Source organism: Scardinius erythrophthalmus (assembly GCF_964197995.2).
Source record: "Scardinius erythrophthalmus genome assembly, chromosome: 20".
Lineage (NCBI taxonomy): Eukaryota > Metazoa > Chordata > Actinopteri > Cypriniformes > Leuciscidae > Scardinius > Scardinius erythrophthalmus.
This window is the reverse complement of record NC_138240.1, coordinates 11,502,396-11,528,595: the sequence shown is the minus strand read 5'-3', so window position 1 is coordinate 11,528,595 and position 26,200 is coordinate 11,502,396. Positions and strand designations below refer to the sequence as shown.

General features: G+C 37.7%; 2 protein-coding genes across 2 annotated transcripts; both read left to right on the top strand.

Moving 5' to 3' along the window:
* Positions 1 to 360: 360 nt before the first annotated feature.
* On the top strand, positions 361 to 19,496 carry myo1f (myosin IF). The gene is made up of 29 exons (XM_081349297.1): positions 361 to 500; positions 685 to 784; positions 4,909 to 5,040; positions 5,715 to 5,804; positions 5,912 to 6,006; positions 6,896 to 6,983; positions 7,071 to 7,160; positions 7,259 to 7,390; positions 8,007 to 8,141; positions 8,271 to 8,403; positions 8,529 to 8,725; positions 8,807 to 8,887; positions 9,520 to 9,606; positions 9,710 to 9,796; positions 9,905 to 10,072; positions 10,554 to 10,639; positions 10,888 to 10,969; positions 11,055 to 11,161; positions 11,265 to 11,363; positions 11,624 to 11,768; positions 11,903 to 12,017; positions 12,393 to 12,562; positions 12,896 to 13,041; positions 14,603 to 14,749; positions 14,827 to 14,975; positions 15,058 to 15,129; positions 18,352 to 18,568; positions 18,653 to 18,825; positions 18,908 to 19,496. Exons 2-29 carry the CDS (start codon positions 782 to 784, stop codon positions 18,982 to 18,984), a joined length of 3,303 nt encoding a protein of 1,100 aa, XP_081205423.1. The 5' UTR covers positions 361 to 500; positions 685 to 781; the 3' UTR covers positions 18,985 to 19,496.
* A 2,901-nt stretch (positions 19,497 to 22,397) lies between these two features.
* acer1 (alkaline ceramidase 1) lies at positions 22,398 to 25,550 on the top strand (the record flags this gene model as incomplete). Its single annotated transcript, XM_081349004.1, has 6 exons — positions 22,398 to 22,515; positions 22,863 to 22,977; positions 23,395 to 23,533; positions 23,841 to 23,978; positions 24,119 to 24,256; positions 25,373 to 25,550. Exons 1-6 carry the CDS (start codon positions 22,423 to 22,425, stop codon positions 25,548 to 25,550), a joined length of 801 nt encoding a protein of 266 aa, XP_081205130.1. The 5' UTR covers positions 22,398 to 22,422.
* Positions 25,551 to 26,200: the final 650 nt, after the last annotated feature.

Genomic DNA, 26,200 nt, shown 5'->3' with positions numbered 1-26,200 from the left:
TGCAATGTTTCATTTGATCTAGATTAAATCCATTTGGTTTTCACAGACTTTTATGTCTGTCACATACAAACCTCAGACTTGTCACGTCGTTTCTTTCTCATGTGCGGGTTGTCACATACAGTATGTATCTGCAATATATTTCTTTTCTGTATTGAATAGAAAAATAAACCTAAAAAAAACTATTTCAGTTGCAGGGCCAGATTATGTTCCCAGGGCCCTAAAGTTCAGCTTTGTTTTGCATTTTTAGGCCATGTGACTTGAGGCTGTGGAGGCCTCTTGAACTCTCAAACCAGATCTGTTTTGTCTGTAGAACTGTGTAAAGATTAAACGTGAGTGAGGGTGTGTTCAGTTTTGGTGTTTTGCAGGATGACTTTATTGTTTCTGTATCTTGTGTAGTTTGTCATCCATTCAACAGGAGGGGCTGCATCCTGTCACACACCTCAGTAACGGCTGACCTGGAACCTGCGACGCATTATTGGTTTCGCATGATCATGAGGGATGTGAGTTTGACCAATTATGGGTCCTCTCTGTTTGTAGGCGTATATGCATGTGTACAGCCTGTGGTGAGAGAGCATGCAACTTCTTGTCTCACCTAATGTTTGTGGGAGTTTGAGGAAGTGATCTGTGCTCAGTGCTTGTCACAGTCTGCTTCCCTTCTCTAAACTTTCTGCTCTTGTGCTGTAGAGTCTGCTGGTCATGGCAGGTTGCTGAGAAACCTTTGGATTGTCACACTCATCAAAGGAAGAACCACAAAGGAGGAGAAACGAACAGCACCGGCATAATGGTAATGTGTTCACTTGAGGTTATCATTGCAATTAGATGTTTAATAAGTTCTCTTTTGACTTTTACTTCTGGCTTATTTGGACTCACGGCACATCTGACTGTAAAATATAAACCTATTTGTTGCTCCTAAAAAAGACCCCTTGTTGATTAAACAACTAGTCTTTTTTGAGCTATTCTGGAATATGCCTGTAAATAAGAGTATATAGAAATATACGTTCCTCATTGTACTCATAACACAACTGTTGGTGCTAATTTGAAAAGTTTCCTCTGTAAAGTCAAAAGCTTGAGACGACTCGTTTAGGATGAGTGAAACTAACTGAAAAGGAAGTTCTAAGAACAGCATCACACAAATGTGAACTCAAACCACTCCTTAAATGGAAGCCGATTAACCTCAGTTATCAGTCAAGGTTTAATTTACCAAAAGTATTTGTAGCTTTTATTCTGTATATTTATTACCAGAGTGCACTTAGGGGGAGCAGTTGCCTAATGGTTAGAGAGTCAGACTGGTAACCTGAAGGTTGCGGGTTCGATTCTCAATACCGGCAGGAAATGAGCACCTAACCTCCAATCGCTCCCAAAAATGGCTGCTCTGGGTGTGTGTGTGTGTCCACAGTTTGCATTTTGCAGTGTGTGTGTGTGTTCTCTACTCACTACTCCTAATGTGTCTGCACTAACCCTGAGCATGGATTACAATACTTGGCCTTCACATGTCACTTTCATTTTGTTGTTCATCAAAGCCTGATGCTTTCAAACTGGTGAGATGTTCACGTTTCCTTTGGTAAGGTGATACTGAGGGCTTTCATGATGTCAGGGTTAAAGCAGTTAGATAGCTGAAAGCAGATTGGGACAGGGCTGGTGCTTCTGAAGGAAGTGAGCGTTTGACTATGTGGCGAGAGGTTTACAGAGGATTTTTTCGCAACAGCACCCAGAGGTGGGTGGATGAGGGGAAGTGGGGGTAAGTATGTCAGAGGGGACTTGCGGTTCCTGTCTCGGAACTTCCTCACCACTTCTACAGCTTTTTGAGTTTGTGTCTTTCATAAACTGTACTTAATAGATCCACCAGAATTGGCCTACAACTTCCACCACTGGTCAGATGATGGATGCAAAGTTGATCCACATTGTAAAAATGAATATCATCTCATGATTATCATGGAACACAAAAGAGAAGGTATTATAAAAAAAAAATGTCAGCTGTTTTTGAGCATAAAATGAAAGCAACCCTAAATCCCATTGACTTTCATTGTATGGACAAAAACAAACCAAACTGAAACATTTATAAAAAAAAAAAAAAAAAAATGTGTACAGATTTGTGAACGGTCTCTCAATTATGAATGTGATGTAGTTCCTCTTCCCTTATACCAATAGAGCATATCAGCTATTTCAACATCTTACATTTCTAAATGACTCAAAGTGATTTGTATTAGAAAATTTTGGAATATGAAGATCAGTTGATGAAGGTATTTTCCACTGGTCAAGCATTTTCCGCTTATTTTGGCTATTACCATCTAGTTCTAATAGAAAAGAGTAACACTGGTGATATTGTTAACAGTTTTTGACCATAAAATGAAATTCATTGGGCTCCAATATATAACCTCTTTTGTGTTCTATATAATATGAATGTAATCAGAATGTCCTACATCCGTCATTGTAATTATCATGTGACCTACCAGCGTCAGTTGTGTTGCTTTACTGCCTTTCACAAATCGTCTCCCTGTGGCCTCATGGGATGATAAAGTTTCCATTGGATGCGTACTTTAAAATCTTGCTAGAAGAAGTTGGTCATCTGGGTACTTTTTCACCTACTATTTTAGAAGTACTGTGAATACTGTTCATTTTTCACTTACTTTAAATTAGGGAAGTAAGCATATATGGATGCAGTTTCCATCTGCTCCATCGTTATATTAGTTCTTTACCTCAGCACAGACGTCAGTAAACCAGTATGGTTGATTCATTCATTTTTGTTTTGCTCATCAGGTGGGGAATTACAATTTCCTTTCCCCTTCATAGCATATCAGCTATTTCAGAATGTTTATTATCTGAATATCTCACTATGGTTTTCATTCGCCAATTTTAGAATATAAAGATCATGAAGGTGCTTTCCACTGATCGAGCATTTTCCAATTTTGAACATTAGTGATGTCATTCAGAAATAGGTAACCTTTATATAGTGATTGCAGTACAGTGAGTAAAAAAATGTGGCTTTAATCTTCATGGTCCTAATGCTCCTAAGACAAGACATTATGAACATTATGTAGCCTGTTATTTCTTCAATAAAAGAGATATGTATTTTCAGAAACTCCCACGTCCATCAAACAACACTTAATTAGATATAAGATTATACCTCTGTTGTAGCTCATATACCATGACCACGCTCCATGTGTGACGTTTGAGCTGTGGTCGAAACAAAGGCTAGGAATTCAGACCACAGACCCAGAAAATGTTTCACAGCTTCCTTATGGTGCAACACATCAAAAACAAATATGCTTTAAGAAGCTTATATAGAAAAATCTGGTTTACCTCAAGTTTAAATGCAAAACTGAATGTGAACACTGTAATGAGAGCTTCAGCCTCTTTAATGCTAACTTTGGAGCGCTTTTCTATTGTCTTATATAAAACTGTTGAATTGTGCATCTCATGCTTGTAAGCATACAGTTGTATTCTTTTTCAAATTATGTTGAGAGATGCTATGTTAGTTGATTATGCTAAGTAAGCCATAACCTTTAGTGGTATGTAGTGCATCCAAATGTGACACAGCTGATCTATAACTTCTTTACATCTGTTTCTTGTTGCTTGGAAACGATCTATGGTTTCCTGTCCTTATAACCACAAAAAAAACACCTAATTTCAATCACCCATAATTAAAAAAAAATCGGGTTAATCAGAATCATACTAGACCAATTCCAATGTGCGTTACTGACAGAACCTACTCTCTAAAAAATGCTGTGTTGTTTCAACCCATGTCCGGGTCAAATATAGTCAAGCCCAACCGTTGGGTTTTAAAATGTCATTTAAAAATTTAAACCAACTGTGGGTTTGTTAAACCAAACATGCGTTGAAACATTTTTTATTGACTACTTTAGCTATACCTGTAGCTCAGCAGAGCCCTATTATTATTATTATTATTTTATATTATTGTTTTATTGGGTTGGTCAATCTGTGTAAAAACCAGTATAGTGAGAATTTTATTTATTTTATTTTTATCAACTGTATTTCTTTTATATAATTTAAAATCCAAAGTTTAAAACATTCTTTTTTGCGTCCGTCATTTTTAGAAACATGTTTTTGGCTTTGTATTTATGAAGATCGTGTCTCCTGTTATAACAAGTACATTCATGTGTACAGATGCACATCTTCTCGGTTCAACTTTTAGTTTCTCTCCTTCTCTATCTGCAATCACCAGCGGTTAGATATGGTGGTAAATACTTCAGCAACAGGGAAAACTGAAAGAGGAACTGGATGCTGCAAGTCGGCCATGACCTTCAGTTTTCCCATAGCAGGGTCTTTTCCTCACTTGAATATCAGTGCAGTATGCTAGTTAAGAATCTTGTTCCTTAGTAAGAAGTAAAAGGGTAACATAATGCCTTAGTTATGAGGGAAAAAATCAGCTGTTTGGTCTTTCCTGTTGGGTTTACACAGTAATTTAACGTCACTAATGCAACCAATTTGATTGTAATAAAAAAAAAACGTAAATAATATCAACGATGGATTTGAAAAAGAAGTAAATGTGTTTCATGAAAGTAAAACGGGCTGTGGATATCATTTCATGTTAGATTTACACTCTAACAAGTTGATCTCAACCACATACAGTAAGCTCTTCTGACTTATAAACTCCTTCCTGTAGACCTGTTCAGTTTGTTGTCATAAAGGAGTCCCTCAAGAATTTTGAATGGGTATTTAGAAATAGTAGTTTAGGATTTAGAAAGTATAATGTTTGTAGTTAAACAGTTGTTTGCTTTAAAAAAAAACACATCAGTTGCTATAAAAAGGACTACAACAGCTGTCTATTTCGACAAGGACGTAAACTCACATCTTTGTCGTAAATTTCTTTGGTTAAGCCATTCAAGTTGGCTGATAAATGGAAGTTGTGACTCTATTTTCTCTCTCCTTGTATCATCTCTCCTTCAGGCCAGCAAGTATCACTGGCAGAGCCAGAATGTCAAGCAGAGTGGTGTTGATGACATGGTGCTTCTCTCCAAAATCACCGAAGATGCCATCGTGGAAAATCTCAAAAAGAGATACATGGACGACTACATCTTTGTATCCTTGATCTCCAAGGGATCAGATCACTCTAGTCTGGATTGTTACACTCCTCTCAAATGATCAGTTAGCACTGCATGTGATGTAAAGACTGTATGGTCACTCACCATACAGTGAGTGATTAGAAATTTTGTCTTCCTCTTTTGTTTACGTGTGTCTCAACAGTTAGCACACACTCACTTCCTGATTTTACAGGACGCTTAGTAGCCACTCTTTGTTGTGTTACATGAAAACTTTATTTTGGTCCAGATTACATTCGCAGAAAATGCTGACTGATTGTCTGACATCTGTGCAGCTAAGCAGTTAAAATGTCAGTTATGTAACTTAATAAGCTTTGTAAACTTAATAATCACCAAATGATTTCTGAAGTATCATGTGACACTTAAGACTGGAGTAATGATGCTGAAAAATTCAGCTTTGCCATCACAGGAATAAATAAGATTTTAAAATAAATTAAATTAGAAGGAGATGTTTAAATTGTAATAATATTTCACAATATTACTGTTTTAACTGTATTTTTGATTTATTATTTGCAGCCTTGGTGAGCAGAAGAGACTAATACCACACCCAAATTTTATATAGTTAATAATCTACTATGCATTCTACTGAATTGAACTGAAGCAAACAGAATTGGATTGAATTGAACTTGATATGTCCTTAACTGTGATTTGAAGACCTATATTGGGCCTGTCTTGATATCGGTGAATCCTTTCAAACAGATGCCGTACTTCACTGACCGTGAGATTGAGCTCTACCAGGGAGCTGTAGGTCAAATACAATGAACACTTACTGTCATTATATCAATAATTCTCACGTTCATCATGCATCTAACATGATTGTCAGATTCACAGCCATCTCTCTCTTTCTTTAGGCCCAGTATGAGAACCCACCACACGTTTACGCTCTGACAGACAACATGTACAGGAACATGATGATTGACAGTGAAAATCAATGTGTTATTATCAGGTTTGTGGTTCTTACATGATATGTGTTTGTTTTAACACAGATTTGATGTTCTTCTGTAACTTGCCACATTCAAATCCAAGCCCATTTTCACAAGAATTTCTGCAGAGATCCACATTTAAGTATCAATGTCATTTGCTGATATCACTTTTTATACTTAGTCCTGTTCTCACTGTTGGCAGTTCCTTCCTCGTTTTGTCACACCCACAAAAAAGAGGCTTTGCAGCAGTGGTCACCTTTCTTAGTATAGTTTCCTTCCTGATTTACGCTGACAAGAAAGAAGACCTCGCAAATGTTTTTTCTTAATAGCTCTCTTGCTACCTCACTGCCCAGTCAAAGTTTGTATAAAAGTTCCTTGCAAGGTATCTTCCAAAGCACCAAACTATCACGTCTAATGAACTAGAACAAATCAAGCGAGCTTTAGACATAACCAAACAAATATCTAATAACTAAAATAAGGACATTTCTAAATTGAATTCCTTCAACTATGCCATTTTTATTATTTCAACCAACCACTGAACATGATTATGGGATATTATAGGCACCAAAATATGTATGCGACTGACCAAATAGGAACATCTTCATTTCGCAAGATGTGCCCCGAGGCCTTGCCTACTTCCATTTTTTAGTCTCGGCCAATGAGGATGAGGATAGCCAAATGTAGACATGCCATTTTATTCAGTTTACTAGAGCTGTCAATTCTGTTAAACAGTATTTAAAGAGTTAAAAAGGTTTAAAAGCCGCTAACCACAACTTCCTGTGACAGTGACGCCCTAATATTAAAAAGCATCTTTGTGTGTGTGTAAAAATATGGCATGTGAGAATATGAATTCAAACAGCACTGATGTAAAGGTGTTGAATAAGACATGTGTGTTATGTTCACCTCCACCAGCGGAGAAAGCGGGGCAGGAAAAACAGTTGCTGCTAAGTACATTATGGGCTACATATCAAAAGTATCAGGTGGAGGAGCTAAAGTACAGGTAACAACTGTGTTTAGAATATCTTTATACCTTGTAAGAAGCAAGTCTTAGTTCTAAAACCTGTCCTGTGTCGTTTTTGTTGTTCAGCATGTGAAGGATATTATCCTGCAGTCAAACCCTCTGCTGGAAGCGTTTGGCAATGCGAAGACAGTCCGCAACAACAATTCAAGCCGTTTTGTGCGTTTCACACTCACATATATCCAGCTCAGTCTTATGAATTTACAACACGCAAACCTGTGTTCCATTACTGTGAGTAACGCTAGCTCGATTGACAGGGCAAATACTTTGAGATCCAGTTTAGTCGAGGAGGAGAGCCAGACGGAGGGAAGATCTCCAACTTCCTGCTGGAAAAATCAAGAGTCGTGAGCCAGAATGAAAATGAAAGGAGCTTTCACATCTTCTACCAGGTAGGAAAGAGAAAATTTGTGTCATTCTATTCCCTTTTTCTAATTATAGGAACATATCTTTGTTTGGACTGTGTCTTAAATATTACATTTTTTAAATAATGTTATTTTTTTTTCAAAGTGAGACACTGAGGTCTCAAAGTTTTGTAATTTTTTTCTTTTATTTTGAGTTTAACAGTGTTTAGAAAAACTACAGATAAGAAAAGGGGAATAAAACACACACAAAAAAAACGGTCACATCAAAAATGGTTAAATATGTAATATTTAAATAATTATTTAATATATAAATATTTATAATTAGCAACGTCTGGAAAAATAATAGAAATACATGGTGTCTTAAATATTACATTTCTGAAATAATGTATTTTTTTTAAGTATTAATTTTTTCCCACTGTCACACTCAAAAATAAATGAAATGTGTAATATTTAATATAATTATCATTTAAATATATGAAATATTTAGTAAAAATATGTAATTTTTTCCCAGAGCCGTATCTAGAAAGAATTCATAGAATAAAAAACAACAACATTCATGTTGAACACACACAGTTTTCACATAATACTGATTACTGATGGGTCATATGAATAGATTTTGAATAAACCACCTCTCTGTTTTTAGCTAATAGATGGATGCACGCCTCAGCAAAGGGAAGAATTGGGAATTATGACCCCAGATTACTACTACTACCTGAACCAGTCTGGAACATACAAGGTGGATGGAACTAATGACAGCAAGGACTTCCAGGAAACCATGGTACATCATTTCATCAGCATTATTAAATGTGTCACCTCCATGAACCAAATACATTAAGAGTAGCAAAGTTTGACAGTTCCAGCCACCTAGACTTTTGTTGACCTTGAGTTTTGATGACTTGGTCTACAGGAAGCCATGCAGGTGATAGGCATACCAGATATGGTTCAGAGGCAGGTACTGCAGATTGTAGCTGGCATCTTACATCTGGGCGCCATCAGTTTCATTGAGGTGGGAAACTACGGGCAAGTGGAAAGCACGGACTGTAAGTGATATGCAGATGAAGTAAATGCTTCCCTGTTTGCTGTTTTGAAATCACCATTGATCACAATCTTCAAAAATATTTTGTCAAACTTTGCATTGACATATTTTACCCTGCTTTCAACCCAGTATTGGCTTTCCCTGCCTACCTGCTGGGCATCGACCAGAACCGTCTACAAGAGAAAATCACCAGCAGGAAAATGGACTCCAAATGGGGTGGTAAATCGGAATCCATCGACGTGACACTGAACAGGGAACAAGCGTGCCACACGCGTGACGCTCTCTCCAAAGCCCTCTATGCCCGTCTGTTTGACTACCTAGTTGAGGTTAGTGAATGACATATGAACACACAGTAACCATTAGTTGGAAAAAAGGGTCATTTTTTTTGTCTTTCTCTGTCTGAGCAGGCAATAAATAAAGCCATACAGAAACCCACTGAAGAGCTCAGTGTTGGCGTTCTGGATATTTATGGATTTGAGATTTTCCAAGTAAGTATTCTTCCCTTTCATTGATTGGGATTGGATATTTTATTGAGTGAATTTTTACCTTCAAATAATTAATTAGTCAATAAGTATGCCATTTGTCATTTTAATTGTAAATCTACACTTCCATTCAGAGGCTTGGGTTCAGTAAGGGGTTACTTTTTGATCAAATAATTTCAAACTTAAGCATAAGAGACTTCTTTCAAAAACATTTTGGTTCACACCAAGGACAAAAACTATAAAGATAATGATAAAGTTATAAAATAATAATAATAATAAAATATAAAATAGCAGAGTTCATACCACAGCTATAACGAAAAGGCACAGAAAAACGATATAGTTGGAATCACTTTCAGAGCGATTTTTTCCAGCTGATGAACGTCCATCCTGTTGTAACAAACTCAAGCATTTAAAGCGGCAGATGACAAAACTGCAACGCGCTTATAATAAACAGAATGATATCGTCCGCTGGTGTGGATGCTAATAGTTATCTTTATAGTTATCGTTCTGGTGTGAACAGGCCATTGCTCCCCAAACTTTTGAACAGTAGTGTATTTTGTGTGTGTGTTTTTTTAGATGTATATATAAAATAATAATACATTCTATTATTAATAATAATAATTATCTTTTTATTTTAGAGGAATGGTTTCGAACAGTTCTGTATCAACTTCGTGAATGAAAAGTTGCAGCAGATCTTTATTGAATTGACACTGAAAGCAGAACAGGTACAAAAAACAACAACAACAAATCATTCATTACACTTTTCACTAGTTTCTTTCCTGATGTGTGTAAATTCTCGATCTGACAGACTGTTTTTACCTCCCACAGGAAGAGTATGTACAGGAGGGCATCAAATGGACACCCATAGAATACTTTAACAACAAAGTTGTGTGTGACTTAATAGAAAATAAACTGGTAAGCCTGCAAAGGGGCTGTGCTATATTTAATATTGATAGTAATTCATAATGATATCATTTTTTTATTTGCTTTGTAAGCTGTAACTCCATTCCCCCTTAATCCCAGAATCCTCCTGGCATCATGAGTGTGCTGGATGATGTGTGTGCCACCATGCACGCCACCAAAGAGGGTGTTGATATGACTCTGCTTCAGAAGCTACAGGCTGCTGTGGGGACGCACGAACACTTCAACAACTGGAACTCGGGTTTTGTCATTCACCATTACGCTGGCAAGGTGTGTGTTATGACTTTTTGTTCCAAGAAATTAATACTTTTATTCAGCAATGATGCATTAAATGATCAAAAGTGACAGTAAATACTTTTCTAATGTCACAAAAGATTTCTATTTCAAAAAAATATTCATCAAAGAATCCTGAAAATGAAAAAAAAAAACATGGTTTCCTCAGAAATATTAAGCAGCACATCTGTTTTCAACATTGATAATAATAAGAAATGTTTCTTGTGCAGCATATTAAAATGATTTCCGAAGGATCATGTGACACTGAAGTAATTACTGGTGGCTAAAATTAAGCTTTGCCATCACTGGAATAAATTACATTTTAAAATATATTAAAATAGAAGACAGTCATTTTTTTTGTATTTTTGATCAAATAAATGCAGCTTTGGTGAGCACAAGAGACTTTCAAATACATAAAAAATATTACAGTGCTGTAGCACTACTAAATTTCTTCTTACTAAGTACTTCTTTAAATCAGGTGTCGTACGATATCAACGGTTTCTGCGAGAGAAACAGAGACGTGCTTTTCCCTGATCTCATAGAACTGATGCAGAGCAGCCAATAGTAAGTGCTATTTCTCTATTTCTCTCTCCTTGGAAGCACTGTCCATATTGTTAGGCTGTGTTTGGGTCTGGTAAAGGTTAGAGAATGTAATGTAATGGAAAGTCAAAGAAAGATGAGCATAATCAATTTTCGCTGAAAGAACTGGTTTTCTCTTGGAAAACACCAGCCAATTGACATACTCACTTTTCCCGCAACCTTAATCAACATGTTACATACATCCAAAAATATTTATTTCTCTGGCATTGCAGCGAATTCATCCAAAGCCTCTTCCCAGAAAACCTCAACACGGAAAAGAAAGGTAGACCAACCACTGCTAGCTCGAAAATCAAAGTAAGACCGATGTCCTTAATAAACTCTGAGGATCAGCATACCTGTCAAATTTTCTTTAGTCACTCACTGACTGTCTGGCCCACAGAGGCAAGCCAATGAGTTGGTTAGCACACTGATGAAGTGCACACCACACTATATCCGCTGCATCAAACCCAACGAGACCAAGAGGCCCAAGGACTGGGAGGAGAGCAGGTGAGTCGTTCAATATAACATCATGCTCAGACTCCAGATATTATGCAAAGATGGTGCGAACGAACTCATGTGCCATTCATAAATTTCACTTTTATGTTCCCAGAGCGAAACATCAGGTGGAATATCTTGGCTTAAGGGAAAATATTAGGGTACGACGTGCAGGCTTTGCCTATCGTAGAGTCTTCCAGAAGTTTTTACAGAGGTAAGAGTAAGCTGGAAATAATGTTTGGTCGTAAAATATCATTGCAAATGTGTTTTTATATGGACATTTTAGTAGTACTGCAGTCCAATACTTGACTTAGCTCTGGGGTTTTCCAGTTAAGTGAATTAACCTCAAGTGAGGGAGCTCAAATAAATTAGCCTCAGGTGTTAATCTCAGTGGAAATATCGCTGGGGTGTTAATCATAGGGCGGACGAAGTGTGTTGATCTCAGGTAACTGATTCACACTTATGTTTTGCTAGGTATGCCATTCTAACAGCGGAGACGTGGCCACATTGGCGTGGTGCGGAACAGCAGGGCGTTTTACACCTCTTGCGTTGTGTAAACATGGACACGGATCAGTACCAAATGGGCCGCACCAAGGTCTTCATCAAGAATCCAGAGTCGGTGAGGCTCAGAAATCACCTAAAAAGTCAACTCCAACCATACAATCAAGGCCTAAAAAAAACATAAATAATTTCACAAATTCTGACATAACCTTAAACATTTCTCATTTCAACTACCAATTCTTGTAATTGTAGCTATTTTTGCTGGAGGAGATGCGAGAGAGGAAGTTTGACACATTTGCCAGAACCATCCAGAAGGCATGGAGGAAATACATCGCCCGGAGGAAATATGAACAGATGAGGGAGGAAGGTGAATATAAGTCTATAAAACCTAGCCCACACAAGCAGCATCCTAAGAGGTCCTTACAAGGTCATAGAACCTTGTAAATGATTCCCATTGATTTCAAAAGAGTTTGCTGTTAGCGTGTTGCTAAGCTAACGACAAGGTTGTTCAATAAGCATAAAAATACACAGCACACACAAACATTGGGTACAATAATACATTTTTAATCATACTTAACTATTTTAAGTGATTCTTTTCAGTTTTGAAATTAAATAAATGTATTTATTAACTAGATTTCTGTTTTTTAATGTTTACATAACATATGGTATACCCTGTATTAGCAAATTGTATGTGAGGTTGCACACTTATTTTCTCTCTCTCTCTGTCTTTCTAATTTTTTAGCCTCTGATATACTGTATAACTTTAAAGAACGACGTAGGAATAGTATAAACAGGAACTTTGTTGGCGATTACCTGGGCATGGAAGAGAAGCCTGAACTCCGGCAGTTCATGGCCAAGAGGGAGCGGGTTGACTTTGCAGACTCGGTCAACAAGTTTGACCGTAGGTTCAAGGTGAGAAAAAAGATGTTTTTTTTTTATGTTTCTAAAAGAAGTCTCTTATGCTCATTAAGGATGTATTTATTTGATCAAAAGTATTAAAAACAGCAATAATGTGAAATATTTAAAATACCCGTTTTCTATTTATTATATTTAAAAATGCAATGTATTCCTGTGATGGTAAAGCTGAATTTTCAGCATCATTATTTTAGTCTTCAGTGTCACTTGATTCTTCAAAAATCATTCTAATATGCTGATTTGCAGCTCAATAAACTTTTCTAATTATCAATCTTAAAATTATTTATTATTTAAAATAGATTAAATCATTTTTTTGCTGATTTTTTTTAGTCTATAAAGAGAGATCTAATACTGTCACCGAAATCCATCTACCTAATCGGTCGGGAAAAGATAAAGAAAGGACCAGAGAAGGGCCAGATAAAGGAAGTTCTGAAAAGAAAACTGGACATTTCTAGTGTCCGTTCGATCTCTTTGAGGTAAGTTGCTGCCTCATACTGCCTGTTTTAAAGGTATAAACTGTACATGTAATTGTGCTGGAACCACATGAATCCCATATAAGTCAGAATATAGTGCCATTTCAAGGCTTTTTGTAGCAATTGCTCATTTAAGAGGGATCAGCTGTGAAGACAATTTGTTAATGTGGAAATATTCCACTTGTAAAAAGGTTTTTCTGTATAATAGTCTCAACTGCATATGCCAAAGGCATTGCACATTTATCTACAATCAGCTAGATATACAGCTGTTTTGAAAACCTGTGTTATTTCAGTTCTGTATTCTGCTGTTTGGGCCTTAGCAAATGCGGTAAAGCTGCTCGTTTATCCTGTGTATACACAGTCGTGCTTTACATGCAGATTTATTACTGTGAGACACAAACATGCCTCCAGACCAGAAGAGCTTATACGGAAGTTCTGCGGGGTCCAACAATTTGCAAAAGTGCAAAAAGGAAATTAGCAAACAGGAAATGAGTTCATATTTATGGCGGCTCAGTTCTTTTTTTTCTGCCATATATGTCAAGCCTGAGAGATAATGAAAGTAGGGGGGGGAGGGGGGGTCGAACAAGAGGGTCACGGATGTTGTTTGTCTACTTATAATGATGATGATTAATGATAATTTATCAAAGACGCATGAAGATAATGAGTCAATAATAACATTTTCTGTGCTTTGTGATATCTCATCAGTCATGTCCTCTTTCATTTTCTGTCCTTAATTGCTCATAATTCTTCTTCGAGATATATAAGTCGTCCAGCACCATTTTTGCTGTGCACATGAGTTTTGCCTGGCTTATGATAGAACATCGTTTGAACTTAAATTTGTTGTTAGGTCTTCTTTGACATGGTTTCTTTTTGCAATCACACCCATAAACGCTTGACATGTTTTATACTTAAAATGATAATATGGAATGATATCTATTAATATAGTTAAAAGGAAGTTTTGGTGTCGATGAAGGTTTATTGATGGGGCTAAAGGGGATCTTATGTTCACCAAGGCTGCATTTATTTGACTAAAAATGACATTTTATTAGAATTTAAAATAACTTTCTATTTTGATTATAGGTTGAAATAATTTTCATTATTGATTCTTGTGATAGCAAAGCTGAATTTTCAGCAGCCATTTCTCCAGTCTTCAGTGTCATATGATCCTTCAGAAATTATTCTGATATGCTGATTTGGTGCAAGAAACACGTATTATAATTATTATTATCAGTGTTGAAAACAGTTGTGCTGCTTAATATTTTTTTAGGATTGTTTGATGAATAGAAAGTTCAAAGGAACAGCGTTTATTTGAAACACAAATCTTCTATAAGAAATGTCTTCACTGTCTCTTTTGATCAATTTAATGCATCCTTGAATGAAAGCGTTCATTTTACTGACCCCAAACTTTTGACAGTAGTGTATTTAAGGCATCAGTGACCAAGATCACCCTAGAAATGCCCTAAAAACACTAGGCAAATGCTTATTATTGGAATTATATTGAATGTGAACCTTCATATTTTCTTCAGGAAAAATCAAAAATGTGTCTTTGTTCATTTCCCTCCAGCACAAGGCAAGATGACTTCTTCATCCTTCATGAAACTGAGTACGACAGTCTGCTGGAGTCCATGTTTAAGACCGAGTTCATCAGTCTGCTGTGCAAGCGCTATGAGGAGCAAACCCGAAGCAAACTCTCACTGAACTTCAGCGATAGGTGCCGATTACTCTCCCTCATTTCTCATTTATCTCATTCCAGTGCAGAACATGAATGAATGCTGATGTTTTGTGCAGGCTGGAGTTCCATGTGAAAAAGGAGGGCTGGGGAGGAGGCGGCACCCGTATGGTGGTATTCCAGAGGGGACAGACTGAGACAACTGTGATCAAACCTGCAGGAAAGACCCTTACTGTCTCTGTAGGAGATGGACTGCCAAAGACATCTAGTACGTGAGATGGTTTAGTGGATGAAGTGTCAACAGTTGCACAAAAACTCCTCACTGAGCTTCAATTTTTGTTTTTCTCCAGAGCCAACGAGGAAGGGAATGCCACAGAGTGGTGATGGTGGTGGAGGAAGAAGAAGCCAGCCACAGCACAGAGGTATAAAAACTCCTAACTTATGGATCAAGTTGAAATTCTGCGCTGTAACTGCTGTTGAATCACGAGGAAAAATGTATATTCTCCAGTTGCTGTAGCTATAATCCTTGTTTTATATGCAAAATGAATCCAAATTTTGACCAAAATAACGGTTTAGTTAAATTTAGTTTAATTTATGTAGTGATCTGTGCTTTACGGAGCATTACAGAGCCCCATATCTCTAATGAACAAAAAGGCAACAGGTGGCAACACTTGTGGGGAAAAAATGGAGAAAGAGGGAGAATGAAGAATCATTTTCACACATGAATTGGCACCTCTGAGTCCATACCTCAGATTCATTGAAAAGAAAAAAAAAACTCTTGATGGAAATATATGCTGTGATGTTATTTCCATCAAGAGGTACACTCATTTTTGGTCAAGATCTTGTATTAATAATGCAAGAGTCAAGCACTCTGTAAAGTCTCCTCCAAAGCCTTTCAATGAATTAAATTAAATTAATGAATTAAATGGATCGTGGGCCTCAGTTTCAAAAATAAATACAAAACCTGCCCTAATTGAAAGAAAACAAGCTGACAGAAAGATTGAATCCAATATTTGGTGATAAGGTAGCATAACGACAGATTTATAAGCAATTTGGGCAATTTTGCAGGCCGGTCATTTTTGACCGAGAACATCTAAAGTGTTATAGGGATTTCAACACATCACAAGAGTTAAAACACAACAAAAGATTAGTAAAACATGATTTAAAATGTAACTTTTAAGTTGACATTATTACAAGGGGAACTTTTTAAAAGTGTACTTAAGTCTGTTAAGAAAGTGTACTTTCTTGAAGTACACTTAAGTGGCCTTTATATTATATTATCTGCCAGTACAGTTAAAAAAAAAAAAATACTTTAAGATTAAGGGCGCTTTCACACTAGCACTTTTGGTGCGCACCCGAGTTCGAATGACGTCAGAGTTCGGTTCGTTTGGATGATGTGAACGCTGTCTTCCGAACTCGGGTGCGCACCCGCGAACCGTACTCGAATCCGCTTAAAAAGGTGGTCTGGGGTACGGTTCATGTGAACTGGGGTACGGTTCGCTGCTGATATGAACGCAATCGAACCAAACCGCGGAAGTGAACCGCTTTTGATGACGTATAATGTGGTGCGTGCCTGCGTGCGTGTGTGTTTAACAACTGTAAAAGGGTCTATAGAGCTGGTAAGTCCCGCCCATCCGTAAAACCCCAAGTGGACCTCTAGGTTGAAAAATCGTCAATGCAAGTGAATGGGAGAAAATTATTATTTTCTGGTCCCGTTTGAATTGTGCCATGAATGTGAACATATGTTGTATGCGATTTTTTTTTATATAATTTTTCATGTTACGAGTTTGACAGTATATGGTATGATTCTTCGGCTAGAGACACAGTCATGTTTAGCGGGATCCGTGAGCTAGTGTCCGTGTGCGAGTGGTGGTGACGTTTCAAACGCGTCGAAAGCAGCGAAGAGTTGTAGTCCACAAAGTGCTCACACACAAAGTCTACCCGTATCAAACTTCTACCAGCTAAATTGTAGCATTCTTTACACGAAAAGTTATATAAAAAATTCACAGACAAAATATGTTCACATTCATGGCACAATTCAAACGGGACCAGAAAATAATTATTTTCTCACTTGCATTGACGATTTTTCAACCTAGAGGTCCAGCGGGGTTAGCGGAAGGGGTGGGACTTACCAGCTCTATACACTTACCTTGACGAAAAGCGGGATTGACGCACTGCAAGCAGAGATGATTTCTGCTTGCCTCCACAAAAATTGTCTTCGGCGGAACGGTCGGTCTTTGGAACGGTTTAATACTTTTGCGGCAGACAGACGCAAGTGTGTTTCTGTATCTTTTATTTGAAAACAAAACCAAAGGTTAAAAAAAAAATGTAAAAAAAATAAAAGAAAAAAAATAATGTGAACCGAGCAAATCTATCCATTTTGACGCCTTTTCATAGCGGTTACCAAGCAACACGAGTACGCGCCAGCTGCAGCTTGATGACGCAAGCGTACCGCGGTTCAGATACAAATAATAATAGGCTTGTTCGACTTCATGCAGCTCTGCGCAGACCGATCGGCGGCTGACTTGAAGCAGTGCATGCCGGTTAGAAATTTTGTCCGACTTGATACAGCGCCGACGCCACGTGACTGTGACATATGCCATCAAAGTACCGCGAGAGCAATTCGAGAGTAGCCGGAGAACTCAGCCAGCGCAGCTTCTCAAGAGCGGCTGCACTGGGCTGCACGTGGGCTGATGACGACACAGCTGTTCCACGATTGGCTGGATTCACCGCATGACAACGATCACGTGTGTTTCGTGTTTATTCGAACACCTTTAGTTCCTCTAAAGCTCTCAAGTCCGTTTTATTATAACAGTGAACACTCTTTTCATGTGTTGTCATGTTATATTGTGTCATGTTTATCAAATTAAAACTGCTTAAAAAACGTAGACTCCACTTCATTGATAGTAGCTTATGTTGAACTTTACTCTTGTTCAAACAGACGCTGTATGAAGCATAAAGTATTGAATGAAAATGTCTCTGAAACATCTGTGTATTATTTGGCAAATATTGCATTTATTTCACTTCAGCTGTAGTAAAGTATGCAAACACCACGTGAGCGGTCACTACGGGAACCAGAAAGTGTCCGACTTCACGTCTCCGTTTGCAGCTCCTCCCCGCCTGCACGCGGCTACTCTTGCCGATCGGTTGCATCCAGCCGCAGGCGATGTCGAACACACCTAATGTGAACACAGTCCATCGGGGGGCAGGGGGAGGGGGGAGCAATTGAACTCGGGTTTGGAACAGGCAATCGAACCAAGTGTGAAAGCACCCTTAAAGTACAACAAGTGCACATTCAGTACAAATTAAGCATACTTCTTTCTTACAGTGTGTTTTGAGCTTTGGTTCCTCATAAGGTTTATTTACTCTCAGGGAGTTTTCTCTTGTAAAAAATAGAAAACTCCCTGAGAGTAAATAAACCTTATGAGGAACCAAAGCTCAAAACTCATTCTACTCTGGTTGGCCTTAAGGAATAAGTCTTGGGCAACAGTACCTTAGCATTAAACATTATTCCCATTTGTAGTCTCCGGCTTTACAATTTTTAACAATATTCTAAAAATGCAGATCGGAAAAAAACTTGAGCTGACACCCTAATCGATATGAGACACACCAGTAACCCTCTATATAATGTGTATTTCTAACAGGGGGCCATCAGAACGGGGCTGCACAGTTTAACCGGGCCGGTGCTCCTCAGCAGCAGCAGAGGGAAGTGACGTACTCCATGCCAATGAGGCAGAACCCTCCACCGAGCAACGCTCTACCTAAACTGGGATCACAGAAGAATCAAAGAGGCTCCAGGCCAGCCCAGAATCAGTCCACGAACCTCGACTTCCTCAATGTGCCTGATCAGGGCATGTCAGGGTAAGAGAAAGGATAGACTTGCAAATACAAAAAACATCTCGAATCCAGTTTTTGTAAATACTAAAGAGTCTAAAATCTCACCAGAATGCAGCGGAAAAGGAGCATCAGTCAACGGCCTCCACCGGCCCCCTCTAGCCGTCCCAAACCTCAGCCCCGACCGCAGGGCCCTCGATGCAGAGCACTTTATCAGTATTTTGGCCAGGATGTGGATGAAATTAGCTTTGACGTCAATGATATCATAGACCTAATCAATGATGGTGAGGCCTGGAAATAAGAAAGAATGTCATGGTTTAGATTTCGACTTGAATTTTTTCTAATATTCCTCTGGCTTTCCTGTAGATCCATCAGGGTGGTGGAGAGGGCGGATTCATGGGAAGGAGGGTCTCTTTCCTGGGAACTATGTGGAGAAGATCTGACGTCTGCATGCCAGCAAGGTAGACCGGACTGATGAAACCAGCACCTGACTTTTGACCTTTAACCTCCTAGGTCAAAGAATCCCCTAGGCTCTGGGAATTTGCACTCGAGCCAGTGACGAGATCTTTTAGGGTTTGTTGTAACATTTTTTTATGATGATTTTTGTAAGTAATTTTTTTACAGTTTTTAGGCTAAGAGAGCACATACACTGTTTACAAAGACTCTGCACTGCCCACAAATGACCACTTGACTGCGCTGTTGTGCAGTTTTTCAAGAACAGTTTTTTATAATGGAAGAACAACAATCACAGCCTTTTCCTTATTTTTGGTGTAATTTTCTGAAAACTGTATATGTAAAAAAAAAAAAAAAAAAGTATATATTTTCAATGTATTGAATGATGTTTGATCCTTTTTCGTAATTTTATTTTCTCTTGTGTGTAAAATCTTCAATCTCAAAAAAAAATTGATGTTTGTGGTACTAACATTATTAAAGAGAGCTTTGTTTAAAAAGATTGCAATGCTGTACTACATATATATATGTATATATATATATATATCATAGTTATGGAATATGTAAATTACAATGTGTCCAGTTCACTCTTTTTTCGAACTGAGAATCTAATCAAGTTTGCATCAGGAAGTGTGTCGTTATACAGTAGCCTATCTCTCGAGGCAATGACATTTTTTTTTTTTTTTTTTTGCCTCTTGGCCAGTAAATTGTTGTTCCTGAAAGTTGGAACCAAGCCTAAAGAACTATACCATTGAAACATGTTTTTCCGTCTTTCTTTCCCCCTCACCTAATTTCTGCGTTACACGTGTTTGATATGATATCTGGATTGCATTTGTTGTAGAATAGAGGTTGGCACAAAGAGGTGTCTTTGACAGGCAAGTGGATGACATAAAAAACATATTTTTTTTATGCAGGTGGGTGGGGAGGACTGGTTGAGCAGGTGAGTTCAGCCTGAAAGTTCTCTCCCTAACAGGTGCATGGAGACACTACAACAAGAGAGAATATGAGAGTCAGTCCTCATTTTGCTAATTATGTATGCAAAATCCAGCATGTTGCTGAGTGTAAAAAACAAAAACAAATACAGTATTAAGCCTGGATATTTGCATGAGATCTTAATGTTGATGCAGGGTAACTGCAGCTTTACGCCTTCAAATATATGTATGTAGCCCATGGGTTAAATGTTTTTTAATATTTTTGTACTTTTTTGGGTAATCTGAGATTTTATATAATGTACAGGTCAACATAAATTTACCGTAGTTACCTAAATACATGCCAGTTATTGTAACTGCTTTAAAATGATCAATAGTTGAATCTCATTGAACAGCTTGATAAGCTTTCAGTGTTGTTGTTTTTTTTTTTTTTTTTTACATTCGATGACAGTAAATGATCTTTGCTTGTTTTTAATCACGTTTAGAGTTCTTCCTGGTGATTGTGTATGTTCAATTTAATTACATTCAATTTATTTGTATAGCCCTTTGCACAATACATATCTAATGCAGCTTTGAGAAAATATAGCCTCACAAACCCCCAGTGAACTAGCCAACGGGGACAAGTGGCATCATGGAAAAACTCCCAAAGATAGGATGAAGTAGAAACCATGGGGAAAACTAGGCCCAACAGATAGTACACTGTCTCTGGCTGGCACACTAATATTTACAAAAATATAGTCATATTTATTAACACACAATTATCAATAGACTATGTATCGCCTGAACCAACCCCATAGAATGTATTATGTGTAATAATTGCCACTTACAGGAACTGGAGAAAAAAAAATGGTACAATTCTAAAAATAATAATAAATTAAGGATCATTACTATAAATAAGTTAAATACTTGTACTATAAATTTGCAATAAATCGTTTGTCTCCCCCAAAAAAGTAACCTGAGAGCAACTATATGTAAACTTATGTAAAGGAAGTGCTGTGTGAGGCCACGACATTCCTTTTATCGAATTTTAATGTTGGTGAATATTTGACATATTTTGCGGTTTATGAGAAGTTGAAAGGCGTCAAAGATTTGACAGGTGAGGTGCAACTGACCTCAGCTCGTGCCGGAGCCGGGCGCGTGCCAGGCCGGCCGTTGTCATGTAAAACGGCGCGTTTCAGGTCTGTTCACGATACAGGTTCACGATACAATGGCACAATGAAGACTGCCGTTGCCACTGTTTGCTCGGTTTCACTTGAACCCTCGAGGTGATGTCACAGCGCGAGACCCGCGTAACAGGATCGGGGACATTTTTCTCCTACTTAAACCTGACACACAGAGCGCGCGGCTGTGGATGCGTTTTTCTGAGGTAAGATAGTTTGTTTCTTTTTATTTAAGAGTAAGGTCGTTTGGTATTGATTTGACAGAGTTTAGATAAGATGCATTTTCATCATCAGCGTTTCGGTTATTGGAGTGTTTGTGTGCTTTCTCAAGTCTGTGCTGCGCTCCCCTACCAATTAATTTATTATCCAGAGGATTCACTTTTCCCAGCTCGATGGTCCGTGTGCTCTGTGGGGTAATGAGAGGATGTAGTTGTATCAATATCACAAAACCAACAGGCTGAAATCATATTATAACCACATTTAATGCTGGATCTGTACTTGTGCGTTATGATCTATTTAGAAAAAAAAGTTATTGGTTTAAAACAATGTGATCGTCATCACAGTTTATGCGGTTAAACATTGTCTGACTGCAGTAAAATTCAAATCAACAAAGATAAATTCTATGGAAACTGACTAGTTTATGACATTGGCTGTCTGAAAACTTTGTCAGCTCAGAAAAGATCACCAGGTGCCTGATGTATATCGACGTTGCGTACGCAATTTCCCACGCACATATCGGGATTTATTAAAAAAAAAAAAACACTTAGCGTAAATAGCCTATTTTGTGCGCAATATGCGTAGGATACGCACTCTTTTACTAGAGTGCGCAAATGAAGTAGGCTATACACAGAATGAATAAAAGCTTAATTTTAATATACACATTTAGATGAAATATTTCACTCTCATTAATGGAGTTTACTCAAATTACATGGTCATTTTGTGCAGGTTCTGGTTTTATAAATCTAAAAAATGTTGTGCATACGCAGAATCTAACAGAAATCTATGTAGGCTACACAAGGTCCCATATGTTTACATTGAAAACAGTGGAAAAAAACATAGCTGTGGAGCGTGTTTGTGTGAACAGCTCCTTATCCTTTATAAAACTTTTGTATCATATCTACTAGAGACACCAAAAAGGCAGAGATTTGCTTTTGTTCAGTGTCTCCATTCTGTCACTGTCTGGAACACTCTGTGTAAAGACAACAAGCTTTAGCACCATGGCAAGTGTTTTGTTCTTCAACACAGAGTAAGCCATAGCATTTTTGACGTATCGTTATTACAGCGAATGATAAAACAGTTTCTCTATCTCTCAGAAATCCCGTCATTCCCGTCTTCTGACACAATGGCAGGTGTGTTTTCCTACGAGAGCTCTGAAGTGGACTGGTGTGAAGACAACTATAAACATTCAGAGAATGTTGTGGAGTATTTCAACACGGTATGAGCATAACAGACGAGCTGCAAATCCTTTCACACATTAGCGAATGTGAATCATTCTCAATTCAGACGTTAGCACTAGAGGAATCCTATTCGAGGCATTGCTAACTACACTGATACTACACCCATAATAATGATACATCTGCATGCAGTGACTCAGGCACAATGTTACACCTCTCATGATGTGCACAACAGAGATAGAATCCTGTGCTGTTCAGCCCATTCAGGTTTTATTTATGGTTCTACCTCAGTATCAGACTAATACAAAATGTGTAAAAGTCAATGTGAGCACATTGGGATAGGGTTTGAGTTTGAGGATGTCTGATTCAGCGTTTGTTCCTCCTTCAGATGAGCAGTTTCATCTTCTTTGTGATCTCACCCATAATGCTCTACCTGATGCACCCGTATGCCAAGGAAAGAAACCTGGCTGTGCATCTGGTCTGGATCATGATGGTCTTTGTAGGTAAGTGTGAAAGTCGAATCTAAAGGGGGCTGGAATTGTGACATTAACAATCCTTTAGGGGGCAGCATTGTTCAATAGCCAAATCAAATTGGATTCATATAACATATTCTGATTCGTTATATTTCATTCAAATAAATGAATGAATGAAATGTCACTTTGATTTTGTTTGTTTGTTTGTTTGTGGAAAAATAAGCCAAAAAGTGTGATTTACATGAACTGGAAATTGCAACAAAATGTTTACATGCAAATGAATACACCAGAAATGGCTAATAGAAATTGATGTTAAAATTGCTTGTATTCACATCCCATTTTGCTTCCATTACGTGACAGATTTCCAAGAGAAAAGGGTGATTTGGGACATCCATGATGTCTTTCTCACTCTATGGTCTGTTTCTCTCTCTCTCTCTCTATCTTCAGGTATTTTCTCCATGTATTTTCACATGACCCTGAGTTATATGGGCCAGATGCTGGACGAACTGTCCATCCTGTGGGTTTTGGCTATTGGCTACTCCCTGTGGTTCCCACGCAGACACTTCCCATCTTTTATTAAAGACAGGTAACAATTCAAATTTTTCCCTGTACCATGGTCCGTACCATGCCATTACATAGAAACAGACCTTTCTAATGGCATGGTACAAAAGATCTGCAGTTCTGTAAAAATAGGAGCAATTAAAGGATCCATTTACAGTCTTCAGTTTGTGTAACAGCAACCCTGTTTGAACCTGCAGCATCATATTCTGATCTCACTGTGGGAGAGATGGTTTCCACAGCTTTCTCAGTAAGGGTCCAACCACCCTTATATTAATATTTAAAGTGTGCAGTCTAAAGTGTGGTCTCTCTTTCTCTGTTTTGTTGTTCCTCAGGAGAACGTTCTCTCGTATGGTCCTGATCATCACTGTCATAAGCACTCTGTCCTCTTTTGTCAAACCTACAGCCAATGCCTACGCTCTCAACTGCTTTGGCATCCATATCCTCTACTCTGTGTTTATGGAGTTAAGGAGGTAAAGGATGTGCATTTATCACTTCAAGCTTTTTACAGATGTTCTAATAGTCACTATTTGTCCAGATTGAGACTGCTACTTATGCTAGATGTTTTGTTTTGCTATCTTGCTTGTTTTCAACTGATCTCCTTGTCAAACAGTTGCACAGATGAGCGAGTGCTGCGTCTGGCCTGGGCGTTCTCTGGCCTGTGGGTTCTGGCCATTTCCTGCTGGATTAGCGATCGCTTCGGATGCAGCTTCTGGCAGAAACTGAACTTCTGTTATCTGCACGGTATCTGGTGAGTGAGCCATGCTATTCTGCCTCGTGCTGAGCACATTTTAACCCTATAAAATCCTACTGAATCATAATAAATACACAAATCTTGAAGGCCTCTAGATTATGAACACGATCAAAACTTTGCTGATGAAACTGGTCTTTATGTCGTCTATACTTTTTTAGCAAGTAAAAGGCCTTTTAGTACAATTGTAAAAATGAACAAAAAGCCTTTTTGCTGTGAAATCTTTACTGATGTAAGAATAACTTTTATATAGTTACCGGACTGATCCATACACCATGTTTTAAAAAATATGATGGTCAAATGTGAGTATCAAATACTGTACAACAGGCTTTGTGTACTCAGTCTTTTAATTATCATTGTAATGCATTGATTTAGATGTTTTGCGACCCACAATAAATATTTACATGCATTTTAAGTAAGAACAGTAGTGGCCAAAAGTGATGTCCGGCCTAGGAAACTTTACATCTTTACCCTTTACTCAATTATTATTCAAAATTTGTTAAAGATTTGACATGGCAAATTGTGCAGACATAATATTTGGCCAGGCAGTCAAAGAAATTATGAACACATGCAAAAACAAGAGAGAACCGACAAAATATTAATAGCTGATTACGTTGTAGTCAATGTATGTTTTTTTCCTGTGAGTTTTTTGTTGTTGGTTTTTCTTCATTTTTTTTCATTGCATAGTGAAGTCCTTAACCAAGTTTAGTGTTTTGTTCTTCCCTCATATTAAAAATATTTAAAAAATGAAATATATCAAATTCACCTTAGGCCACTACTGTAGTCTGTGTTATAAAGATCTCAATTAATTTACATTACAAGCAATCAGAATTTTATCTAAATTTTTGGTCATTTAAATACAGGATCAGCAATTTTTGCTCAGATTGTGCCTCTGAATAATATTGCGGTGTTTTATTTATTTTTGAGTGTGAGTTCCACATTCTCATATTTAAGACTATATGAGCCATACAAGCCTGATGTATCAATATGATACACAACAAAAAATATTTGAGATATTTAACATATGTCAGGCTTTACAGGGTTAAGCCACATTGTCCAGACTTTCAGACTGTCATGCTAATCTAGTTTATTTTTCTCCTCCTCCTCTCTGTTCAGGCACATTCTGATTGTGGTGACCACGGCTTACGGTACCACTTTGGTCGCTTACATGGATGCTAGTCTAGAGATCCCTTATTCCCTCCCTGACCTGAAGTACTGGCCACAGAATAAGTGGGCCATTGGACTGCCTTACATAGTCCTCAAAGGAAACACAAAGACCCGGAAAAGATGCTAGCAGGCACAAGAAGATGAACAGATGCAATCTCATTTTTAAAGCTGCTTGGTGTAGCGCCAGCCTTTACCCTTCAAATCTTGGTGAATACATTTATAAGGACTGGAAGGAGCTGATCCTAGATCAATACCCTGAGACTCCATATGTTATAACACTGAAGATATACTTGTTATATGAAACACATGTTGCATATTGTGTTGAAATGGTTGAGGTTTCAGGCACTTTCTCCTCATTTCTCACAGAACTTGAAGTATTTGTGTGTAAATGTCTAATGAAAGTGACTTTGTATTCTCATCTTTACAAACAATGTGCTGTTGTTATGTGAAAATGAGTATTTGCACTGTTTTGCCAAGATTGAATGACAATGATTTGTATGTACAAAACAATCTGTATTTTACTTGATTTACTTAATATGAAACAAAGGCTTCTATTTTTAAGACAAGTAATCTCTGAGAAAATTTGCCATAATCAACTACTTGATTCATGGGTGAAACTTGAATGATTAAAATGTTAATGTGAGCTCTGAATGATTTTCTAACAGCAAATGGTGCAAACAAATGTTTACTAATGTAATAACTGGAAAATGTGCATTTTGGTGTGGGATTTTTAAATCCAATTTATTATACTAACTCTTAAACTCCACCTTAGTGTAT